General features: G+C 62.2%; 1 protein-coding gene across 3 annotated transcripts in view; it reads right to left on the bottom strand.

Annotated features, from left to right (window-relative positions):
• Positions 1–21223, bottom strand: part of LOC149913452 (EGF-containing fibulin-like extracellular matrix protein 2) — a 58732-nt gene extending 37509 nt beyond the window's left edge. For 2 of the 3 annotated variants that reach the window (XM_090129632.1, XM_090129634.1), the window contains exons 1-4: positions 18369–18462; positions 13021–13102; positions 7053–7101; positions 2153–2398 (exon numbers count right to left, since the gene is read on the bottom strand). In XM_090129632.1, coding sequence (XP_089985758.1) covers positions 2153–2398; positions 7053–7101; positions 13021–13102; positions 18369–18436 — 445 coding nt within the window. In that variant the 5' untranslated portion in view covers positions 18437–18462. Of the gene's footprint in view, positions 1–2152; positions 2399–7052; positions 7102–13020; positions 13103–18368; positions 18463–20776 lie in introns of those variants that run through there. The other variant, XM_090129633.1, reaches the window with a different exon arrangement.
• Positions 21224–21949: the final 726 nt, after the last annotated feature.

The raw sequence follows: 21949 nt of genomic DNA, 5'->3' as shown, positions 1-21949 counted from the left end.
CCCATGTCGTCCCCCCCCCACCCCCAGCGACCCCCAACTCCCTCTTAATTCCACCCCCCCCCCCCAGAGACCCCCAACACGACCCCAGTTCCCCCCCCAGGATTCCATGTTGTCCCCCCCCCCCCTTCCCCAGCGACCCCCAATTCCCTTTTACCAAGCCCCCCCCCCCAAAGACCCCCAACACGACCCCAATTACCCCCCCCCAGGATCCCATGTCCCCCTCCCCTCCCCCAGCGACCCCCAATTCCCTCTTACCAACCCCCCCCCCCCAAAGACCCCCAACACGACCCACCCCAATTACCCCTCCCCCAGGATCCCATGTCGTCCCCCCCCCCCCCAGCGACCCCCAACACTCAAGGACCCCAAATCCCCCCCAGGACCCCATGTGTCCCCTCCCCCCCCCCCCCCAGCGACCCCCAATTCCCTCTTAATTCCACCCCCCCCCCCAAAGACCCCCAACACGACCCCAATTACCCCCCCAGGATCCCATGTCCCCCTCCCCTCCCCCAGCGACCCCCAATTCCCTCTTACCAACCCCCCCCCCCCCCAAAGACCCTCAACACGACCCCAATTACCCCCCCCCAGGATTCCATGTTGTCCCCCCCCCCTTCCCCAGCGACCCCCAATTCCCTTTTACCAAGCCCCCCCCCCCAGAGACCACCAACGCTCAAGGACCCCAAATTCCCCCCCCAGGACCCCATGTCCCCCCACCCCCACCCCCAGCGACCCCCAAATCCCTCTTAATTCCAACCCCCCCCCACAGAGACCCCCAACACGACCCCAATTCCCCCCCCAGGATCCCATGCCCCCACCCTCCCCCAGCGACCCCCAATTCCCTCTTACCAACCCACCCCCCCCCAGAGACCCCCAACACTCAAGGACCCCAATTACCCCCCCCAGGACCCCATGTGTGTCCCCCCCCTCCTCCCCCAGCGACCCCCAATTCCCTCTTACCAACCCCCCCCCCCCAAAGACCCCCAACACGACCCCAATTCCCCCTCCCAGGATCCCATGTCCCCCCCCCTCCCCCAGCGACCCCCAATTCCCTCTTACCAACCCCCACCCCCTCAAAGACCCCCAACACGACCCCAATTACCCCCCCCCCAGGATCCCATGTTCCCCCTCCCCACCCCCAGCGACCCCCAATTCCCTCTTAATTCCACCCCCCCCACCCAGAGACCCCCGACACTCAAGGACCCCAATTCCCCCCCCCAGGATCCCATGTCCCCATCCCCTCCCCCAGCGACCCCCAATTCCCTCTTAATTCCACCCCCCCCCCCAGAGACCCCCAACACGACCCCAATTCCCCCCCCAGGACCCCATGTGTCCCTCCCCTCCTCCCCCAGCGACCCCCAATTCCCTCTTAATTCCAACCCCCCCCCAGCGACCCCCAACGCTCAAGGACCCCAAATCCCCCCCAGGACCCCATGTGTGTCCCCCCCCCCTCCCCCAGCGACCCCCAATTCCCTCTTACCAACCCCCACCCCCTCAAAGACCCCCAACACGACCCACCCCAATTACCCCCCCCCCAGGATCCCATGTCGCCTCCCCCCCCTTCCCCAGCAACCCCCAATTCCCTCTTAATTCCAACCCCCCCCCAAAGACCCCCAACACGACCCCAAATCCCCCCCAGGATCCCGTGTCCCCCCCCCCCTCCCCCAGCGACCCCCAATTCCCTCTTAATTCCAACCCCCCCCCCCGAGACCCCAAACAATTAGCCCCGCCCCTTATTCCTGGCCACGCCCACCGCTGCCTAGCCACGCCCCCACTCCAGGTTAACCCCACCCACCACCAGCGCCCCTCCCCATTTGCTCTGAACCTCTTTAGCCCCGCCCCCTATTCCTGGCCACGCCCACAGCCGCCTAGCCCCGCCCCCACTCCAGGTTAACCCCACCCACCAAAAACTCACCTCCCCATTGGCTCTGATCCCCTTTAGCCCCGCCCGTAATCTGGCCACGCCCACAGCCTTATAGCCACGCCCCTATTCCAGGTTAGCCCCACCCACCACCAGCTCACCTCCCCATTGGCTCTGATCCCCTTTAGCCCCGCCCCTAAATCTGGGCGCATCCCCAGCCCCAGACCGCACCCACAGCCTATTAGCATAACCCCGCCCCCTTTAACCCCGCCCCCTCTCTAAGCCCCGCCCCCTCACCTTGACACGTGCCGTCGGGGGCGGGGCCGTAGCCGGGCGGGCAGCGGCCGTCGGTGGGCGGGGCGTAAGGAAGGGGCGGGGCGTAGGGAAGGGGCGGGGCTAAAGGAGGGGGCGGGGCTAAAGGAGGGGGCGGGGCTCCGCGGATGAGCGCTGCGGATCGGGGCAGGCAAAGGAAACCCCCGAAATGGTTGAGGCACCGCATGGAGCCGCGGCACGGGGGGGGCTGCGACGAGCATTCGTCCACGTCTGCAGTTGGGGGGGGGGACACATAACGCTAATTAGGGGCTGAAGTTCGTTAACGGGGGAAAACCCCGCCCCACGGATACGGGAGACCCCCCAATAGGGGACCCCCCCAATGGGAGACTCCTAATATGGGAGCTCCAACTGGGGACCCCCAATGGGAGACCCCAATAGGGGACCCCCAGTTGGAGAACCCCCCCATAGGAGACCCCCAATGGGAGACCCCAATAGGGGACCCCCAATGGGAGACCCCCAATGGAGACCCCCCCCCATAGGAGACCCCCAACGGTAGACCCCAATAGGGGACCCCCAATAGGACACCCCCAATTGAGGACCCCCCCAATGGGAGACCCCCAATAGGGGACTCCAAATAAGGGAGCCCCAATGGCAGACCCCCAATGGGAGAGCCCCAATAGGGGACCCCCAACAGGAGACCCCCAATGGAGACCCCCAACGGGAGACCCCAATAGTGGACCCCCAGTTGGAGACCCACAATGGAGACCCCCCCCCATAGGAGACCCCCAACGGGAGACCCCTATAGGGGACCCCCAGTGGGAGACCCTCAATGGAGACCCCCCCCATAGGAGACCCCCAATAGGAGAGCCCCAATAGGGGACCCCCAATGGGACACCCCCAATGGAGACCCCCAACGGGAGACCCCAATAGGGGACCCCCAATAGGACACCCCCAATTGAGGACCCCCCCAATGGGAGACCCCCAATAGGGGACTCCTAATAGGGGAGCCCCAATGGCAGACCCCCAATGGCAGACCCCCAATGGGAGACCCCCAATGGAGACCCCCCCCATAGGAGACCCCCAATGAGAGACCCCAATAGGGGACCCCCAATGGGAGACCCCCAATGGAAACCCCCCATAGGAGACGCCCCATAGGAGATGCCCCAATTGGAGACCCCCCATAGGAGACCCCCCAGTAGGAGACCCCCCAATAGGGGCGCCCCAATGGGAGACCCCCAATGGGAAACCCCCCCCCCCATAGGAGACCCCCAATGGAGACCCCCCAATAGGGGACCCCCAATAGGGGACCCCCCCATAGGAGACCCCCAACGGGAGACCCCTATAGGGGAACCCCAGTGGGAGACCTCCAATAGGAGACCCCCCATAGGGGACCCCCAATTGGAGACCCCCAATGGGAGACCCTCAATGGAGACCCCCCCCCATAGGAGACCCCCAATAGGGCACCTCCAATGGCAGACCCCCAGTGAGGGACCCCCAATGAGGGACCCCCAATGGAAGACCCCCAATGGAAGACCACCCATAGGAGACCCCCAACGGGAGACCCCCAATGGGAGACCCCCCCATAGGAGACCCTTAACTGGAGACCCCCAGTACGGGACCCCTAATTGGAGACCCCCAATGGAGACCCCCCAATAGGGGACCCCCAATGGGAGACCCCCAATGGAAGCCCCCCCATAGGAGACCCCCAATGGAGACCCCCCAATAGGGGACCCCCAATAGGGGACCCCCCCATAGGAGACCCCCAACGGGAGACCCCTATAGGGGAACCCCAGTGGGAGACCTCCAATAGGAGACCCCCCATAGGGGACCCCCAATTGGAGACCCCCAATGGGAGACCCTCAATGGAGACCCCCCCCCATAGGAGACCCCCAATAGGGCACCTCCAATGGGAGACCCCCAATTGTAGACCCCCAATGAGGGACCCCCAATGGAAGACCCCCAATGGAAGACCACCCATAGGAGACCCTCAACGGGAGACCCCAATAGGGGACCCCCAGTGGGAGACCCCCAGTGGGAGACCCCCACATAGGAGACCCTTAACTGGAGACCCCCAGTACGGGACCCCTAATTGGAGACCCCCAATGGAGACCCCCCCATAGGAGACCCCCCAATGGGAGACCCCCAACGGGAGACCCCCAATGAGGGACTCCCAATGGGAGACCCCCAATATGGGACCCCCAATACGGGACCCCCCATAGGGGAGCCCCAGTTGGAGACCCCCAATAGGGGACCCCCAATGGGAGACCCCCAATGGGAGACCCCCCCCATCCGAGACCCCCATAGGAGACCCCCCATAGGAGACCCCCAATGGAGACCCCCCAATAGAGGTCCTCCAATGGGGGATCCCCAATGGAAGACCCCCAATGGGAGACCCCCAGTGGGAGACCCCCAGTGGAGACCCCCCCCACAGGAGACCCCCAAAGAGAGACCCCAATAGGAGACCCCCAATGGGAGACCCTCAATGGCGACCCCCCCCATAGGAGACCCCCAATAGGGCACCTCCAATGGGAGACCCCCAATTGTAGACCCCCAATGAGGGACCCCCAATGGAAGACCCCCAATGGAAGACCACCCATAGGAGACCCCCAACGGGAGACCCCCAATGAGGGACTCCCAGTAGGAGACCCCCACATAGGAGACCCTTAACTGGAGACCCCCAGTACAGGACCCCTAATTGGAGACCCCCAATGGAGACCCCCCAATAGGAGACCCCCCATAGGAGACCCCCAACGGGAGACCCCCAATACGGGACCCCTCAATGGAAGACCCCCAATATGGGACCCCCAATACGGGACCCCCCATAGGGGAGCCCCAGTTGGAGACCCCCAATAGGGGACCCCCAATGGGAGACCCCCAATGGGAGACCCCCCCCATCCGAGACCCCCATAGGAGACCCCCCATAGGAGACCCCCAATGGAGACCCCCCAATAGAGGTCCTCCAATGGGGGATCCCCAATGGAAGACCCCCAATGGGAGACCCCCAGTGGGAGACCCCCAGTGGAGACCCCCCCCACAGGAGACCCCCAAAGAGAGACCCCAATAGGAGACCCCCAATGGGAGACCCTCAATGGCGACCCCCCCCATAGGAGACCCCCAATAGGGCACCTCCAATGGGAGACCCCCAATTGTAGACCCCCAATGAGGGACCCCCAATGGAAGACCCCCAATGGAAGACCACCCATAGGAGACCCCCAACGGGAGACCCCCAATGAGGGACTCCCAGTAGGAGACCCCCACATAGGAGACCCTTAACTGGAGACCCCCAGTACAGGACCCCTAATTGGAGACCCCCAATGGAGACCCCCCAATAGGAGACCCCCCATAGGAGACCCCCAACGGGAGACCCCCAATACGGGACCCCTCAATGGAAGACCCCCAATATGGGACCCCCAATAGGAGACCCCCAATGGAGACCCCCCCCATAGGAGACCCCCAATGGGAGACCCCAATAGGGGACCCACAATGGGAGACCCCCAATGGAAACCCCCCATAGGAGACGCCCCATAGGAGATGCCCCAATTGGAGACCCCCCATAGGAGACCCCCCAGTAGGAGACCCCCCAATAGGGGCGCCCCAATGGGAGACCCCCCCCCCCATAGGAGACCCCCAATGGAGACCCCCCAATAGGAGACCCCCAATAGGAAACCCCCAATGGGAGACCCTCAATGGAAACCCCCCCCATAGGAGACCCCCAATGAGAGACCCCAATAGGGGACCCCCAATGGGACACCCCCAATTGAGGACCCCCCCAATGGGAGACCCCCAATGGGGGACCCCCAATAGGGGACCTCCAATGGAAGACCCCCATTGGAAGACCACCCATAGGAGACCCCCAACGGGAGACCCCCAATGAGGGACTCCCAATGGGAGACCCCCAATATGGGACCCCCAATACGGGACCCCCCATAGGGGAGCCCCAATTGGAGACCCCCAATAGGGGACCCCCAATGGGAGACCCCCCCCATCCGAGACCCCCATAGGAGACCCCCCATAGGAGACCCCCAATGGAGACCCCCCAATAGAGGACCCCCAATGGGGGACCCCCAATGGACACCCCCCCATAGGAGACCCCCCATAGGAGACCCCCAACGGGAGACCCCCAATACGGGACCCCTCAATGGAAGACCCCCAATATGGGACCCCCAATAGGAGACCCCCAATGGAGACCCCCCCCATAGGAGACCCCCAACGGGAGACCCCTATAGGGGACCCCCAATGGGAGACCCCCAATAGGAGACCCCCCATAGGGGACCCCCAATGGGAGACCCCCAATGGGAGACCCCCCCCATAGGAGACCCCCAACGGAAGACCCCCAATTGGAGACCCCCAATTGGAGACCCCCAACGGGAGACCCCCAATAGGGGACCCCCAATTTGAAACCCCCAGTGGGAGACCCCTAATAGGTGACCCCCAAAGATGTGGGACCCCCACCCCAAAATATGAGACCCCCAAAGTGGACCCACACCTCAAAACCCCCCCCCAAGGATGAGACCCCCACCCCAAAACGAGGAGACCTCCCAAAGGTGGGACCCCCACCCCATAATATGGGACCCCAAAAGATGGGACCCCCACCCCAAAACACGAGAACCTCTGAAGGACGAGACCCCCACCCCAAAACAAGGAGACCTCCCAAAGGTGGGACCCCCGCCCCATAATATGGGACCCCAAAAGATGGGACCCCCACCCCAAAATATGGGACCCCCCAAGTGAACCCCGACCTCAAAACACAGAAGCCCCCCCAAACTGGAGACCCCTCCCCAAAAATTATAGGGAACCCCAAATAAGGGACTTCCCCCCCCCCCCCGGCTCCGCAAATAGGGGAACACGAGAACAGGGGACCCCCACCCCAAATGTGGGACCCCCAAATGTGGGACCCCCCCCCAAAAAAAACCCAGCCCCCCACCTTTGCAGTGCTCGGTCTCGGGGTCCCACTCGTATCCATCTGTGCACTCCTGGGGGGGGTCCCAAAATGTCACCGTGTGACCCCAAAGGCCCCAGTGACCCCATAGGGACCCCAATGTCCCCATAGAGACCCCAAAGTCCCAATAGAGACCCCATAGAGACCCCAATGCCCCATAGAGACCCCGCTGACCCCATAGAAACCCCACTGACCCCATAGAGACCCCAAAGTCCCCATAGAGACCCCAAAGACCCCATAGAGACCCCAAAGTCCCATAGAAACCCCACTGACCTCACAGAGACCCCAAAGTCCCAATAGAGACCCCATAGAGACCCCAATGCCTCATAGAGACCCCAAAACCCTGTAGAGACCCTACTGTCCTCATAGAGACCCCACTGACCCCATAGAGACCCCAAAGTCCCCATAGAGACCCCACTGACCCCATAGAGACCCCAAAGTCCCATAGAAACCCCACTGACCTCACAGAGACCCCAAAGTCCCAGAAGAGACCCCATAGAGACCCCAATGCCCCATAGAGATCCTGCTGACCCCAGAGACCCCAATGCCCCATAGAGACCCCACTGACCCCATAGAGACCCCAAAGTCCCCATAGAGACCCCATTGTCCTCATAGAGACCCCAATGCCCCATAGAGGCCCCACTGACCCCATAGAGACCCCAAAGTCCCCATAGAGACCCCATAGAGACCCCAATGCCTCATAGAGACCCCAAAACCCTGTAGAGACCCTACTGTCCTCATAGAGACCCCACTGACCCCATAGAGACCCCAAAGTCCCCATAGAGACCCCACTGACCCCATAGAGACCCCAAAGTCCCATAGAAACCCCACTGACCTCACAGAGACCCCAAAGTCCCAGAAGAGACCCCATAGAGACCCCAATGCCCCATAGAGATCCTGCTGACCCCAGAGACCCCAATGCCCCATAGAGACCCCACTGACCCCATAGAGACCCCAAAGTCCCCATAGAGACCCCATTGTCCTCATAGAGACCCCAATGCCCCATAGAGGCCCCACTGACCCCATAGAGACCCCAAAGTCCCCATAGAGACCCCATAGAGACCCCAATGCCTCATAGAGACCCCAAAACCCTGTAGAGACCCTACTGTCCTCATAGAGACCCCACTGACCCCATAGAGACCCCAAAGTCCCCATAGAGACCCCACTGACCCCATAGAGACCCCAAAGTCCCATAGAAACCCCACTGACCTCACAGAGACCCCAAAGTCCCAGAAGAGACCCCATAGAGACCCCAATGCCCCATAGAGACCCTGCTGACCCCACAGAGACCCCAAAGTCCCATAGAGACCCCATTGTCCTCATAGAGACCCCAATGCCCCATAGAGACCCCGCTGACCCCATAGAGACCCCACTGACCCCATAGAGACCCCAAAGTCCCCAGAGAGACCCCACTGACCCCATAGAGACCCCAAAGTCCCATAGAGACCCCACTGACCCCATAGAGACCCCAAAGTCCCATAGAGACCCCACTGACCCCATAGAGACCCCAAAGTCCCATAGAAACCCCACTGACCTCACAGAGACCCCAAAGTCCCAATAGAGACCCCCATAGAGACCCCAATGCCTCATAGAGACCCCAAAACCCTGTAGAGACCCTACTGTCCTCATAGAGACCCCACTGACCCCATAGAGACCCCAAAGTCCCCATAGAGACCCCACTGACCCCATAGAGACCCCAAAGTCCCATAGAAACCCCACTGACCTCACAGAGACCCCAAAGTCCCAGAAGAGACCCCATAGAGACCCCAATGCCCCATAGAGACCCTGCTGACCCCACAGAGACCCCATAGAGACCCCAAAGTCCCCATAGAGACCCCATTGTCCTCATAGAGACCCCACTGACCCCATAGAGACCCCAAAGTCCCAGAAGAGACCCCATAGAGACCCCATAGAGACCCCAATGCCCCATAGAGACCCCGCTGACCCCATAGGGACCCCAAAGTCCCATAGAGACCCCACTGATCCCATAGAGACCCCACTGTCCCACAGAGACCCCATTTTCCCCATAGAGACCCCACTGACCCCAAAGAGACCCCAAAGGCCCATAGAGACCCCAAAGTCCCATAGCGACCCCAGTGTTCCATAGAGACCCCACTGGCCCCATAGAGACCCCAAAGTCCCAATAGACACCCCGAAGAGACCCCAGTGCCCCATAGAGACCCCAAAATCCCAATAGAGACCCCATAGAGACCCCAAAGTCCCATAGAAACCGCACTGACCTCACAGAGACCCCAAAGTCCCAGAAGAGACCCCATAGAGACCCCAATGCCCCATAGAGATCCTGCTGACCCCAGAGACCCCAAAGTCCCACAGAGACCCCACTGACCCCATAGAAACCCCAAAGTCCCCATAGAGACCCCATTGTCCTCATAGAGACCCCAAAGTCCCATAGCGACCCCAGTGTTCCATAGAGACCCCACTGGCCCCATAGAGACCCCAAAATCCTCACAGGGACCCCATTGTCCCCATAGAGACCCCAAAATCCCAATAGAGACCCCAAAGAGACCCCAGTGACCCATAGAGACCCCAAAATCCCAATAGAGACCCCATAGAGACCCCAAAGTCCCATAGAGACCCCGCTGACCTCACAGAGACCCCAAAGTCCCAGGAGAGACCACATAGAGACCCCAATGCCCCATAGAGACCCTGCTGACCCCACAGAGACCCCAAAGTCCCATAGAGACCCCATTGTCCTCATAGAGACCCCACTGACCCCATAGAGACCCCATAGAGACCCCAATGCCCCATAGAGACCCTGCTGACCCCACAGAGACCCCAAAGTCCCATAGAGACCCCATTGTCCTCAAAGAGACCCCAAAGTCCCATAGAGACCCCACTGACCCCATAGAGACCCCAAAGTCCCCATAGAGACCCCATTGTCCTCATAGAGACCCCACTGACCCCATAGAGACCCCATAGAGACCCTGCTGACCCCACAGAGACCCCAAAGTCCCATAGAGACCCCACTGATCCCATAGAGACCCCACTGTCCCACAGAGACCCCATTTTCCCCATAGAGACCCCACTGACCCCAAAGAAACCCCAAAGGCCCATAGAGACCCCAAAGTCCCATAGCGACCCCAGTGTTCCATAGAGACCCCACTGACCCCATAGAGACCCCACTGATCCCATAGAGACCCCAAAGTCCTCACAGGGACCCCATTGTCCCTATAGAGACCCCAAAATCCCAATAGAGACCCCAAAGAGACCCCAGTGCCCCATAGAGACCCCCAAATCCCAATGGAGACCCCATAGAGACCCCAAAACCCTGTAGAGACCCTACTGTCCTCATAGAGACCCCACTGACCCCATAGAAACCCCAAACTTTCATAGAAACCCCAAACTTTCATAGAAACCCCACTGACCCCATAGAGACCCCATTGTCCCCATAGAGACCCCACTGACCCCATAGAGATCCCAAAGTCCCATAGAGACCCCACTGACCTCATAGAGACCCTACTGTCCTCATAGAGACCCCACTGACCCTATAGAGACCCCAAACATTCATAGAAACCCCACTGACCCCATAGAGACCCCAAAGTCCCCATAGAGAACCCATTGTCCTCATAGAGACCCCACTGACCCCATAGAGACCCCATAGAGACCCCAATGCCCCATAGAGACCCTGCTGACCCCACAGAGACCCCAAAGTCCCATAGAGACCCCATTGTCCTCATAGAGACCCCAATGCCCCATAGAGACCCCGCTGACCCCATAGAGACCCCACTGACCCCATAGAGACCCCAAAGTCCCCATAGAGACCCCATTGTCCTCATAGAGACCCCACTGACCCCAAAGAGACCCCAAAGGCCCATAGAGACCCCAAAGTCCCATAGCGACCCCAGTGTTCCATAGAGACCCCAAAGACCCCATAGAGACCCCACTGTCCCCATAGAGACCCCAAAGGCCCATAGAGACCCCATTGTCCCTATAGAGACCCCAATATTCCATAGAGACCCCACTGACCCCATAGAGACCCTAAGGTTCCCATAGAGACCCCAATGTCCCCAATGCCCCCAATGCCCCCATTGCCCCTAAATGCCCCCAATGTCCCCATTGTCCCCATTGCCCCCATTACCCCCATTGACCCCAATGCCCCCATTGTCCCTATTGACCCCACTGACCCCAATGCCCCCAATGTCCCCAATGTCCCCAATGTCCCCAATGCCCCCATTGACCCCAATGCCCCCATTGTCCCCAATGCCCCCATTGACCCCAATGCCCCCAATGCCCCCAATGTCCCCAATGTCCCCATTACCCCCATTGCCCCCATTGACCCCAATGCCCCAATGCCCCCAAGACCCCCATTGACCCCAATGCCCCCATTGACCCCAATGACCCCAATGTCCCCAATGCCCCCATTGCCCCCAATGTTCCCACTGACCCCAATGTCCCTAATGTCCCCAATGTCCCCAATGCCCCCAATGTCCCTAATGTCCCCAATGCCCCCATTGCCCCCAATGTTCCCACTGACCCCATTGTCCCCAATGCCCCCAATGTCCCCAATGCCCCCATTGCCCCCAATGTCCCCATTGCCCCCAATGACCCCAATGTCCCCATTGACCCCAATGACCCCAATGTCCCCAATGCCCCCATTGACCCCAATGCCCCCATTGTCCCCAATGCCCCCATTGACCCCATTGTCCCCAATGCCCCCAATGCCCCCAATGTCCCCATTACCCCCATTGCCCCCATTGACCCCAATGCCCCAATGCCCCCAAGACCCCCATTGACCCCAATGCCCCCATTGACCCCAATGACCCCAATGTCCCCAATGCCCCCATTGCCCCCAATGTTCCCACTGACCCCAATGTCCCTAATGTCCCCAATGTCCCCAATGCCCCCAATGTCCCTAATGTCCCCAATGCCCCCATTGCCCCCAATGTTCTCACTGACCCCATTGTCCCCAATGTCCCCAATGCCCCCAATGCCCCCAATGTCCCCAATGTCCCCATTACCCCCATTGTCCCCATTGACCCCAATGCCCCAATGCCCCCAAGACCCCCATTGACCCCAATGCCCCCACTGCCCCCACTGACCCCATTACCCCCATTGTCCCCATTGCCCCTATTGACCCCAATGTCCCCATTGACCCCAATGTCCCCATTGCCCCCATTGACCCCAATGTCCCCAATGCCCCCATTGCCCCCAATGTCCCCAATGCCCCCATTGCCCCTAAATGCCCCCAATGTCCCCATTGCCCCCACTGACCTCAAAGTCCCCAATGTCCCCATTGACCCCATTGACCCCAATGCCCCCATTGCCCCCATTGCCCCCAATGTCCCCAATGTCCCCAATGCCCCCATTGCCCCTAAATGCCCCCAATGTCCCCATTGCCCCCATTGACCCCATTGCCCCCATTGACCCCAATGCCCCCAATGTCCCCAATGCCCCCACTGACCCCAATGCCCCCAATGTCCCCAATGACCCCAATGTCCCCATTGACCCCAATGTCCCCAATGCCCCCACTGACCCCAATGCCCCCAATGTCCCCAATGCCCCCACTGACCCCATTGCCCCCAATGTCCCCAATGTCCCCACTGACCCCAATGCCCCCAATGCCCCCATTGTCCCCATTGCCCCCATTGACCCCAATGTCCGCATTTCCCCCAATGTCCCCATTGACCCCACTGACCCCATTGCCCCCATTGTCCCCATTGTCCCCAATGCCCCCATTATCCCCAATGCCCCCATTGTCCCCATTGACCCCAATGCCCCCATTGTCCCCATTACCCCCATTGTCCCCATTGTCCCCATTGACCCCAATGCCCCCATTGACCCCAATGTCCCCAATGTCCCCAATGTCCCCAAATGCCCCCACTGATCCCAATGTCCCCATTGTCCCCATTGACCCCAACGCCCCCAATGCCCCCAAGGCCCCATTGCCCCCAATGCCCCGCCATTTCCCCCCCCCCCCACAGCTGCCCCCCACCTCCTCCCCCTCCTCCATTTGGGGGGGGGCTGCGGCCGCCAGCAGCGCTCCCAGGACGACGCAGCTCAGGGGGGTCATGGCCCTTTATTTGGGGGGGGGGGGACACGAGATTGGGGTCACACAGAGCATTGGGATATGGGGGGGGGGGGGCACAGACATCCAGCACCCCCCCACCCCGGAAAACCCCAATAATCCCCCTGCCCCACCCCCCCCAATACCCCCATACCCCACCCCCCTCCCCCAGACTCAATGGGACCCCCAATATGGCCCCCCCCCAGAATTCCCCCCCCCACCCTCAAAGCCCCCCAGGACCCCCCCAAAAAACCCTTAGAGCCCCCCCAGTTCCCCCCCAATCCCCCTCATTCCTCAGACCCCCCCCCCAAAAACACCCTGCAGACCCCAAAGGATCCCCAAAAGACCACCTGGGACCCCCCCCTGACACCCCCCCCCAATTACCCCCCAATCCCCCTCCCCAAATCCCCCAACCGACCCCCCCAGACCTTCCCAAACCCTTGACTTCCTCCCCCCTCGCCCCCCCCCAAATCCTCCCATGTCCTCAACCCCCCCCCCAAATAACCCCCAACCCCCCCACCGCCCCCAAAGCCCCCCAGGACCCCCCCCCAAATACCCCCAGTTCCCCCCCAGTCCCCTTCATTCCTCAGACCCCCCCCCCAAAAAACACCCTGCAGACCCCAAAGGATCCCCAAAAGACCCCCCCCATATCCCATAACCCCCCCGCAGCCCCCCCCAAATTACCCCATTACCCCCCCAATACCCCTCCCCAAATCCCCCAACACACCCCCCTCACTTCCTGCCCCCTCGCCCCCCCCCAAATCCTCCCATGTCCTCAACCCCCCCCCCAAATAACCCCCAACCCCCCAGCTCCCCCAGGACCCCCCCCAAATACCCCCAGTTTCCCCCCAATCCCCCTCATTCCTCAGACCCCCCCCCCAAAAAACACCCTGCAGACCCCAAAGGATCCCCAAAAGACCACCTGGGACCCCCCCCAAATACCCCCCACCCCCAATTACCCCATTACCCCCCCAATACCCCTCCCCAAATCCCCCAACAGCCCCCCCCAGACCTTCCCACTTCCTTCCCCCTCGCCCCCCTCCCCAAATCCTCCCATGTCCTCAACCGCCCCCCCCCCCCCAAATAACCCCCAACCCCCCCAGCTCCCCCAAACCCCCCAGGACCCCCCCCCAAATACCCCCAGTTCCCCCCCAATCCCCTTCATTCCTCAGACCCCCCCCCTAAAAACACCCTACAGACCCCAAAGGATCCCCAAAAGACCCCCCCATATCCCATAACCCCCCCTTGCAGCCCCCCCCCAAATACCCCCAGTTCCCCCCCAATCCCCTCATTCCTCAGACCCCCCCCAAAAAAAACACCCTGGAGACCCCAAAGGATCCCCAAAAGATCCCCCCCATATCCCACCCCCCCCTGTAGCCCCTCCCCCAAATTACCCCATTACCCCCCAATACCCCTCCCCACATCCCCCAACCGCCCCCCCCAGACCTCCCCCCTCGCCCCCCCCCAAATCCTCACATATCCTCAACACCCCCCCCCCAAATAACCCCCAACTCCCCCACCTCCCCCAAAGCCCCCCAGGACCCCCCCCAAATACCCCCAGTTTCCCCCCAATCCCCTTCATTCCTAAGACCCCCCCCAAAGAACACCCTGCAGACCCCAAAGGATCCCCAAAAGACCACCTGGGACCCCCCCTGCAGACCCCCCCCCAAATTACCCCATTACCCCCCAATACCCCTCCCCAAATCCCCCAACCGCCCCCCCCAGACCTTCCCACTTCCTCCCCCCTTTTCCCCCTCCCCAAATCCTCACATATCCCCAACCCCGCCCCCAAATAACCCCCCCAGCTCCCCCAAAGCCCCCCAGGACCCCCCCCAAATACCCCCAGTTCCCCCCCAATCCCCTTCATTCCCCAGCCCCCCCCCAAAAAACACCCTGCAGACCCCAAAGGATCCCCAAAAGACCACCTGGGACCCCCCCCTGATGCCCCCCCACCCCCCAATTATCCCCCAATACCCCTCCCCAAATCCCCCAACCGCCCCCCCCAGACCTTCCCCGTCACCCCCCCCCAAATCCTCACATATCCTCAACCCCCCCCCCCCCCCCAAATAACCCCCAACCCCCCCACCGCCCCCAAAACCCCCCAGGACCCCCCCCAAATACCCCCAGTTCCCCCCCAATCCCCCTCATTCCTCAGACCCCCCCCCAAAAAAAACACCCTGCAGACCCCAAAGGATCCCCAAAAGACCACCTGGGACCCCCCCCTGGCGCCCCCCCCCCCAATTACCCCCCAATACCCCTCCCCAAATCCCCCAACCGACCCCCCCCCATACCTTCCCAAACCCCTCACTTCCTCCCCCCTCGCCCCCCCCCCCAAATCCTCACATGTCCTCAACCCCCCCCCCCCAAATAACCCCCAACCCCCCCAGCTCCCTCAAAGCCCCCCAGGACCCCCCCCAAATACCCCCAGTTCCCCCCCAATCCCCACCATTCCTCAGACCCCCCCCCAAAAAAACACCCTGCAGACCCCAAAGGATCCCCAATAGCCCCCCCCATATCCCATAACCCCCCCTTGCAGCCCCCCCCCCAATTACCCCCATTACCCCCCAATCCCCCTCCCCAAATCCCCCAACCCCCCCCCCCCCAAATTCTCCCATGTCCCCACCCCCCCCTCCCCCAGTAACCCCCAACCCCCTCTGATGACCCCCAGGACCCCCCCAAAAAACCCCCCCAAGACCCCCCTCCCCGCCTTAAAAACACCCAGGACAACCCCCCCACCCCCCAGACCCCCCCCATAACCCCCTCAGGACCCCCCCCAATACCCCCTGAACCCCCCCATGCCCCCCCCCCTCCGCCATGACTCCCCATCGCCCCCCAGGACCCCCCCCCAATACCTCCATTCCCCCCATTCATCCCCCACGACCCCCTCAAATCCCCCCAACCCCCCAGGACCCCCCCCCCAATACCCCAATCACCCCCATTCCCCCCCCCAGGACCCCCTCAAGACCCCCCAACTCCCTCAAATACCCCCCAGTGACCCCCAAGATGCCCCCCAGCCCCCTCCCCAATATCTCCATTCGCCCCCATCCCCCTTCAGGACCTCCACAACCCCCCCGTCCCCCCCCCAAACCCCCCCAGACTCTTGCCAATACCCCCAGACCCCCTCAGGACCCCCCCCCAAAGACCCCCCCAGGACCCCTTCCTTCCAAATACCAGCATTACCTCCATAAAGAGGTTCAAGGGGGGGGGGGGGATTTATGGTTTTTTTTTTGGGGGGGGGGATCTTAGAGGAGAAGAATTTTTTGGGGGTCCTTTTTGGGGATGATTCCAAAGGACTTGGGGTGAATTTGGGTCATTTGGGGTCGTTTTGGGGCTCTTTTTTTTTGGGGGGGGGGCGGGGTGAGGGGGGGGGGGTTGGGGTTGAACACATTGGGGTCATTTTGGGGGTGGGGGGGGGGTTGGATTTGGGTCTTTCTGAGGGGGATGGGGGGGAAATGAGGCGATTTTGAGGGGTTTGGGGACAAAAACCCCCAGAACAACCCCCCCACCCCCCAGACCCCCCCCCATAACCCACTCAGGACCCCCCCCAATACCCCCTGAACCCCCCCATGCCCCCCCCCTCCGCCATGACTCCCCATCGCCCCCCAGGACCCCCCCCTCCAGACCCCCCCTCAGGGGAAGAATTTTTTGGGGTCCTTTTTGGGGATGATTCCAAAGGACTTGGGGTGAATTTGGGTCATTTGGGGTCGTTTTGGGGCTCTTTTTTTTTGGGGGGGGGGCGGGGTGGGGGTGGGGGGTTGGGGTTGAACACTATGGGGTCATTTTGGGGGTGGGGGGGGGTTGGATTTGGGTCTTTCTGAGGGGGATGGGGGGGAAATGAGGCGATTTTGAGGGGTTTGGGGACAAAAACTCCCAGGACAACCCCCCCACCCCCCAGACCCCCCCCAAAAACCCCCTCAGGACCCCCCCCAATACCCCCTCAACCCCCCCATGCCCCCCCCCCCTCCGCCATGACTCCCCATCGCCCCCCAGGACCCCCCCCCAGACCCCCTCCAATACCTCCGTTGCCCCCATTCATCCCCCACGACCCCCTCAAATCCCCCCCAACCCCCCAGACCCCCCCCCAATACCCCAATCTCCCCCATTCCCCCCCCAGGACCCCCTCAAGACCCCCCAACTCCCTCAAATACCCCCCAGTAACCCCCAAGATGCCCCCCAGCCCCCTCCCCAATATCTCCATTCCCCCCCATCCCCCTTCAGGACCTCCACAACCCCCCCGTCCCCCCCCCAAATCCCCCCAGACTCTTGCCAATACCCCCAGACCCCCTCAGGACCCCCCCCCAGGACCCCCCCAGGACCCCTTCCTTCCAAATACCAGCATTACCTCCATAAAGAGGTTCAAGGGGGGGGAAGAGGGGGGGGGGATTTATGGTTTTTTTTTTGGGGGGGGGGATCTTAGAGGAGTTGGGGTCCTTTTTGGGGATGATTCCAAAGGACTTGGGGTGAATTTGGGTCATTTGGAGTCGTTTTGGGGCTCTTTTTTTTTTGGGGGGGGGGGGCGGAGTGAAGGGGGGGGGGTTGGGGTTGAACACATTGGGGTCATTTTGGGGGTGGGGGGGGGTTGGATTTGGGTCTTTCTGAGGGGATGGGGGGGAAATGAGGCGATTTTGAGGGGTTTGGGGACAAATCGGAAGTTTTTGGGGGTGAGTTTGGGTCTTTTTTTGGGGGGGGGGGGGGATTTGGGGCAGTTTGGGTAAATTCGGCTTTTTTTGTTGTTTTTTTTTGGGGGGGGGAAGAATTGTGAGCAGATTTGGGTCATTTTGGAGAGATTTGGGGTCACTTCGGGAAGGGGCCGGGGGGCTTTTTTTTTGGGGGGGGGGGGGTGGATTTGGGGGTGTTTCGGTGATTTTGGATGAATGCGGTTTTTTTTCATGGGGGGGGGGGGAGGATTTGGGTCATTTAGGAGCGATTTGCGGACTTTTTTTTGGGGGGGGGGGGGGGAAGTTTGGGAGCGGTGATGGGGAAGGGGGATCTCCGAGCTGATAGGGGTAAATTGCGCGGATTTTGGGTCATTTTGGGGCACTTTGGGGATCTTTGGGGGGGGCTCTCGATCGGTTCGGTTTCTTCTCCCCCCCCCATAGCCAACGTGGCCGCGGGGGGGGGGGACGAATGGCGGGGGGGTGAGGGGCGGACCAGGAAAGAGCGCATCGGGGAACAGAGGGAGGGGAGAGCACAGCCCAGGACCCCCCCCCCCCACCACAGCCCCGCTCCTCCCGCCCCCCCCCCTGCCTCCTCCCCCCCCACAGATCCGCACTCACCGCTCCGTTCCGCGCCCCCCCCCCCAGAAACAGCGGAACGAGGGGAGACCACGCCCACCCCCATTCATAAACCCGCCCCCCCGAAGCCACGCCCACACCGCTCTTTAAACCCCCCCCACCCCCCGAAGCCACGCCCACCCCACTCATAAACCCGCCCCCCCCGAAGCCGCGCCCACCCCCAATTAATAAGCCGACCCCCCTTGAGGCCACGCCCTCCATTCACAAACCCGCCCTCCGAAGCCACGCCCACGACGCACTCGTTACTCTGCCCCCCCTAAGCCACGCCCACCCCTAAACCATAAACCGGCCCTTCTGAGGCCACGCCCACCGCCATTCATAAACCGGCCCCACCTGAAGCCCAGCCCTCCATTCATAAAACCGCCTCTCCCGAAGCCACGCCCACACCGAATTCTTAAGCCCCCCGCCCAAGCCACGCCCATCCCCGGATCCATAAACCGGCCCCTCCGGAAGCCACGCCCACCCCGCATTCAGCCACGCCCACCCCATTCATAAACCCGCCCGTCCCGAAGCCACGCCCACACCGCATTCTTAAGCCCCTCGCCCAAGCCACGCCCACCCCCGGATCCATAAAGCGCCCCATCCTGAAGCCACGCCCACCCCGCATTCAACCCCTCCCAGCCCAGCCCACCACCCATTCATAAACCCGCCCCCCCGAAGCCACGCCCACTACGCATTCGTTACTCTGCCCCCCCTAAGCCACGCCCACCCCTAAACCATAAACCGGCCCCTCTGAGGCCACGCCCATCGCCATTCATAAACCGGCCCCACCTGAAGCCCAGCCCCCCATTCATAAAACCGCCCCTCCCGAAGCCACGCCCACACCGAATTCTTAAGCCCCCCGCCCAAGCCACGCCCACCCCCGGATCCATAAACCGGCCCCTCCGGAAGCCACGCCCACCCCGCATTCAGCCACGCCCACCCCATTCATAAACCCGCCCCTCCCGAAGCCACGCCCACACCGCATTCTTAAGCCCCCCGCCCAAGCCACGCCCACCCCCGGATCCATAAACCGCCCCATCCCGAAGCCACGCCCACCCCGCATTCAACCCCTCCCAGCCCAGCCCAGCACCCATTCATAAAGCCGCCCCCCCTAAGCCACGCCCACCCCCGGATCCATAAACCGGCCCCTCTGAGGCCACGCCCACCCCCAATTCATAAGCCGGCCCCCCTTGAGGTAACGCCCCCTCCATTCATAAACCCGCCCACCCCAAGCCACGCCCACTACGCATTCAACCCTCCCAACAAAGCCCACCACCCATTCATAAACCCGCCCGTCCCTAAGCCACGCCCACACCGCATTCGTAGCCCCGCCCCCTGAAGCCACGCCCACCCCATTCATAAACCGCCCCACCTGAAGCCCAGCCCCCCATTCATAAAACCGCCTCTCCTGAAGCCACGTCCACCCCGCACTCATAACCCCCCCACCACCCCAGCCCAGCCCACCACCCATTCATAAACCCGCCCCCCCGAAGCCACGCCCACTACGCATTCGTTACTCTGCCACCCGTAAGCCACGCCCACCCCCGGATCCATAAACCGGCCCCTCTGAGGCCACGCCCACCGCCATTCTTAAACCGGCCCCACCTGAAGCCCAGCCCCCATTCATAAACCCGCCCCTCCCGAAGCCACGCCCACACCGCATTCGTAGCCCCGCCCCTCCGGAAGCCACGCCCACCTCCATTCATAAACCAGCCTCTCCTGAAGCCACGCCCACCCCGCACCCATATACCCTCCAGCCAAGCCCACCACCCATTCACGAAGCCACCCCCCGAAGCCACACCCACCTCCATTCATAAACCCGCACACCGGAGCCCCGCCCACTACGCATTCGTTACCATGCCACCCCCTGAAGCCACGCCCACACCCGGATCCATAAACCGCCCCCCCTTGAGGCCACGCCCACCCCGCATTCAACCCCCCCCCAGCCCAGCCTACCACCCATTCATAAACCCGCCCCCCCGAAGCCACGCCCACACCGCATTCGTAGCCCCACCCCCGAAGCCACGCCCACCCCCTTTCATAAACCCGCCCACTCCGAAGCCACGCCCACCCCCAATTCATAAGCCGGCCCCCTTGTGGCCACGCCCCCTCCATTCATAAACCCGCCCACCCCAAGCCACGCCTACTACGAATTCAAACCCCCAGCAAAGCCCACCCCCCATTCATAAACCCCCCACCCCCGAAGCCACGCCCACCCCCATTCATAAACCCGCCCCCCCGAAGCCACGCCCACTACGCATTCGTTACTCTGCCACCCCCTAAGCCACGCCCACCCCATTTCTAAACCTGCCAACCTCAGGCCACGCCCACCCCGCATTCAACCCCCCCCAGCCCAGCCCACCACCCATTCATAAACCCGACCCCCCGAAGCCACGCCCACTACGCACCTCCCTGCCCCATAGAATTGGCATCTCCCTGCCCCATAGTGGGGGGCACAGCACTTCATCCCTGCCCTATAGATGGGCACAGCACATCAGCCCTGCCCCATAGAATGGAGACAGCACCTCCCTGCCCCATAGAATTGGCAACTGCCAGCCCCATAGAATGGGCACCACACCTCCCTGCCCCATAGATGGGCACAGTGTGTCCCTGTCCCTATCCCCACCCCATAGATGGGCACAGTGTGTCCCTGCCCCATCCCTGCCCCATAGAATGGGCACCTCCCTGCCCCACTGAATTGGCACAGCACCTCCCTGTCCCCATCCCTGCCCCATAGATGGGCACCGCACCTCCCTGCCCCATAGAACTGGCCCCCTGAAGCCACGCCCACCCCATTCATAAACCGCCTGAAGCCCAGCCCACCATTCATAAACCCGCCCTCCCGAAGCCACGCCCACACCGCACTCGTAGCCCCGCCCCTCCCGAAGCCACGCCCACCCCATTCATAAACGGGCCCCACCTGAAGCCCAGCCCCCCATTCATAAAACCGCCCGTCCCGAAGCCACGCCCAAACCGCACTTTAAACCCCCCACCCCCGAAGCCACGCCCACCCCCATTCATAAACCCGCCCACCCCGAACCCACGCCCACTACGCATTCAACCCCCCAGGCAAAGCCAATCACCCATTCATAAACCCGCCCGTCCCGAAGCCACGCCCACACCACATTCGTAGCCCCGCCCCCTGAAGCCACGCCCACCCCATTCATAAACCTGCCCACCCCAAGCCACGCCCACCCCATTCATAAACCCGCCCCCCGATGCCACAGCCACCACACCTTCATAAACCCGCCCCTCCCGAAGCCACGCCCACACCGAATTCTTAAGCCTCCCGCCCAAGCCACGCCCACCCCCGGATCCATAAACCGGCCCCTCCGGAAGTCACGCCCACCCCGCATTCAGCCAAGCCCACCCCATTCATAAAACCGCCCCTCCCGAAGCCACGCCCATACCGCCTTCGTAGCCACGCCCCTCCAGAAGCCACGTCCACCTCCATTCATAAACCCGCCCCCCCGAAGCCACGCCCACCGCATTCATAAACCCGCCCCATCCTGAAGCCACGCCCACCCCGCATTCAACCCCCCCCCCAGCCCAGCCCACCACCCATTCATAAACCCACCCCG

The sequence above is a fragment of the Phasianus colchicus genome, chromosome 37 (assembly GCF_987193195.1).
Source record: "Phasianus colchicus chromosome 37, bPhaCol1.hap1.1, whole genome shotgun sequence".
NCBI lineage: Eukaryota > Metazoa > Chordata > Aves > Galliformes > Phasianidae > Phasianus > Phasianus colchicus.
Note: the sequence above shows the minus strand (reverse complement) of the source record. Positions and strands in the feature narration are given on the sequence as shown.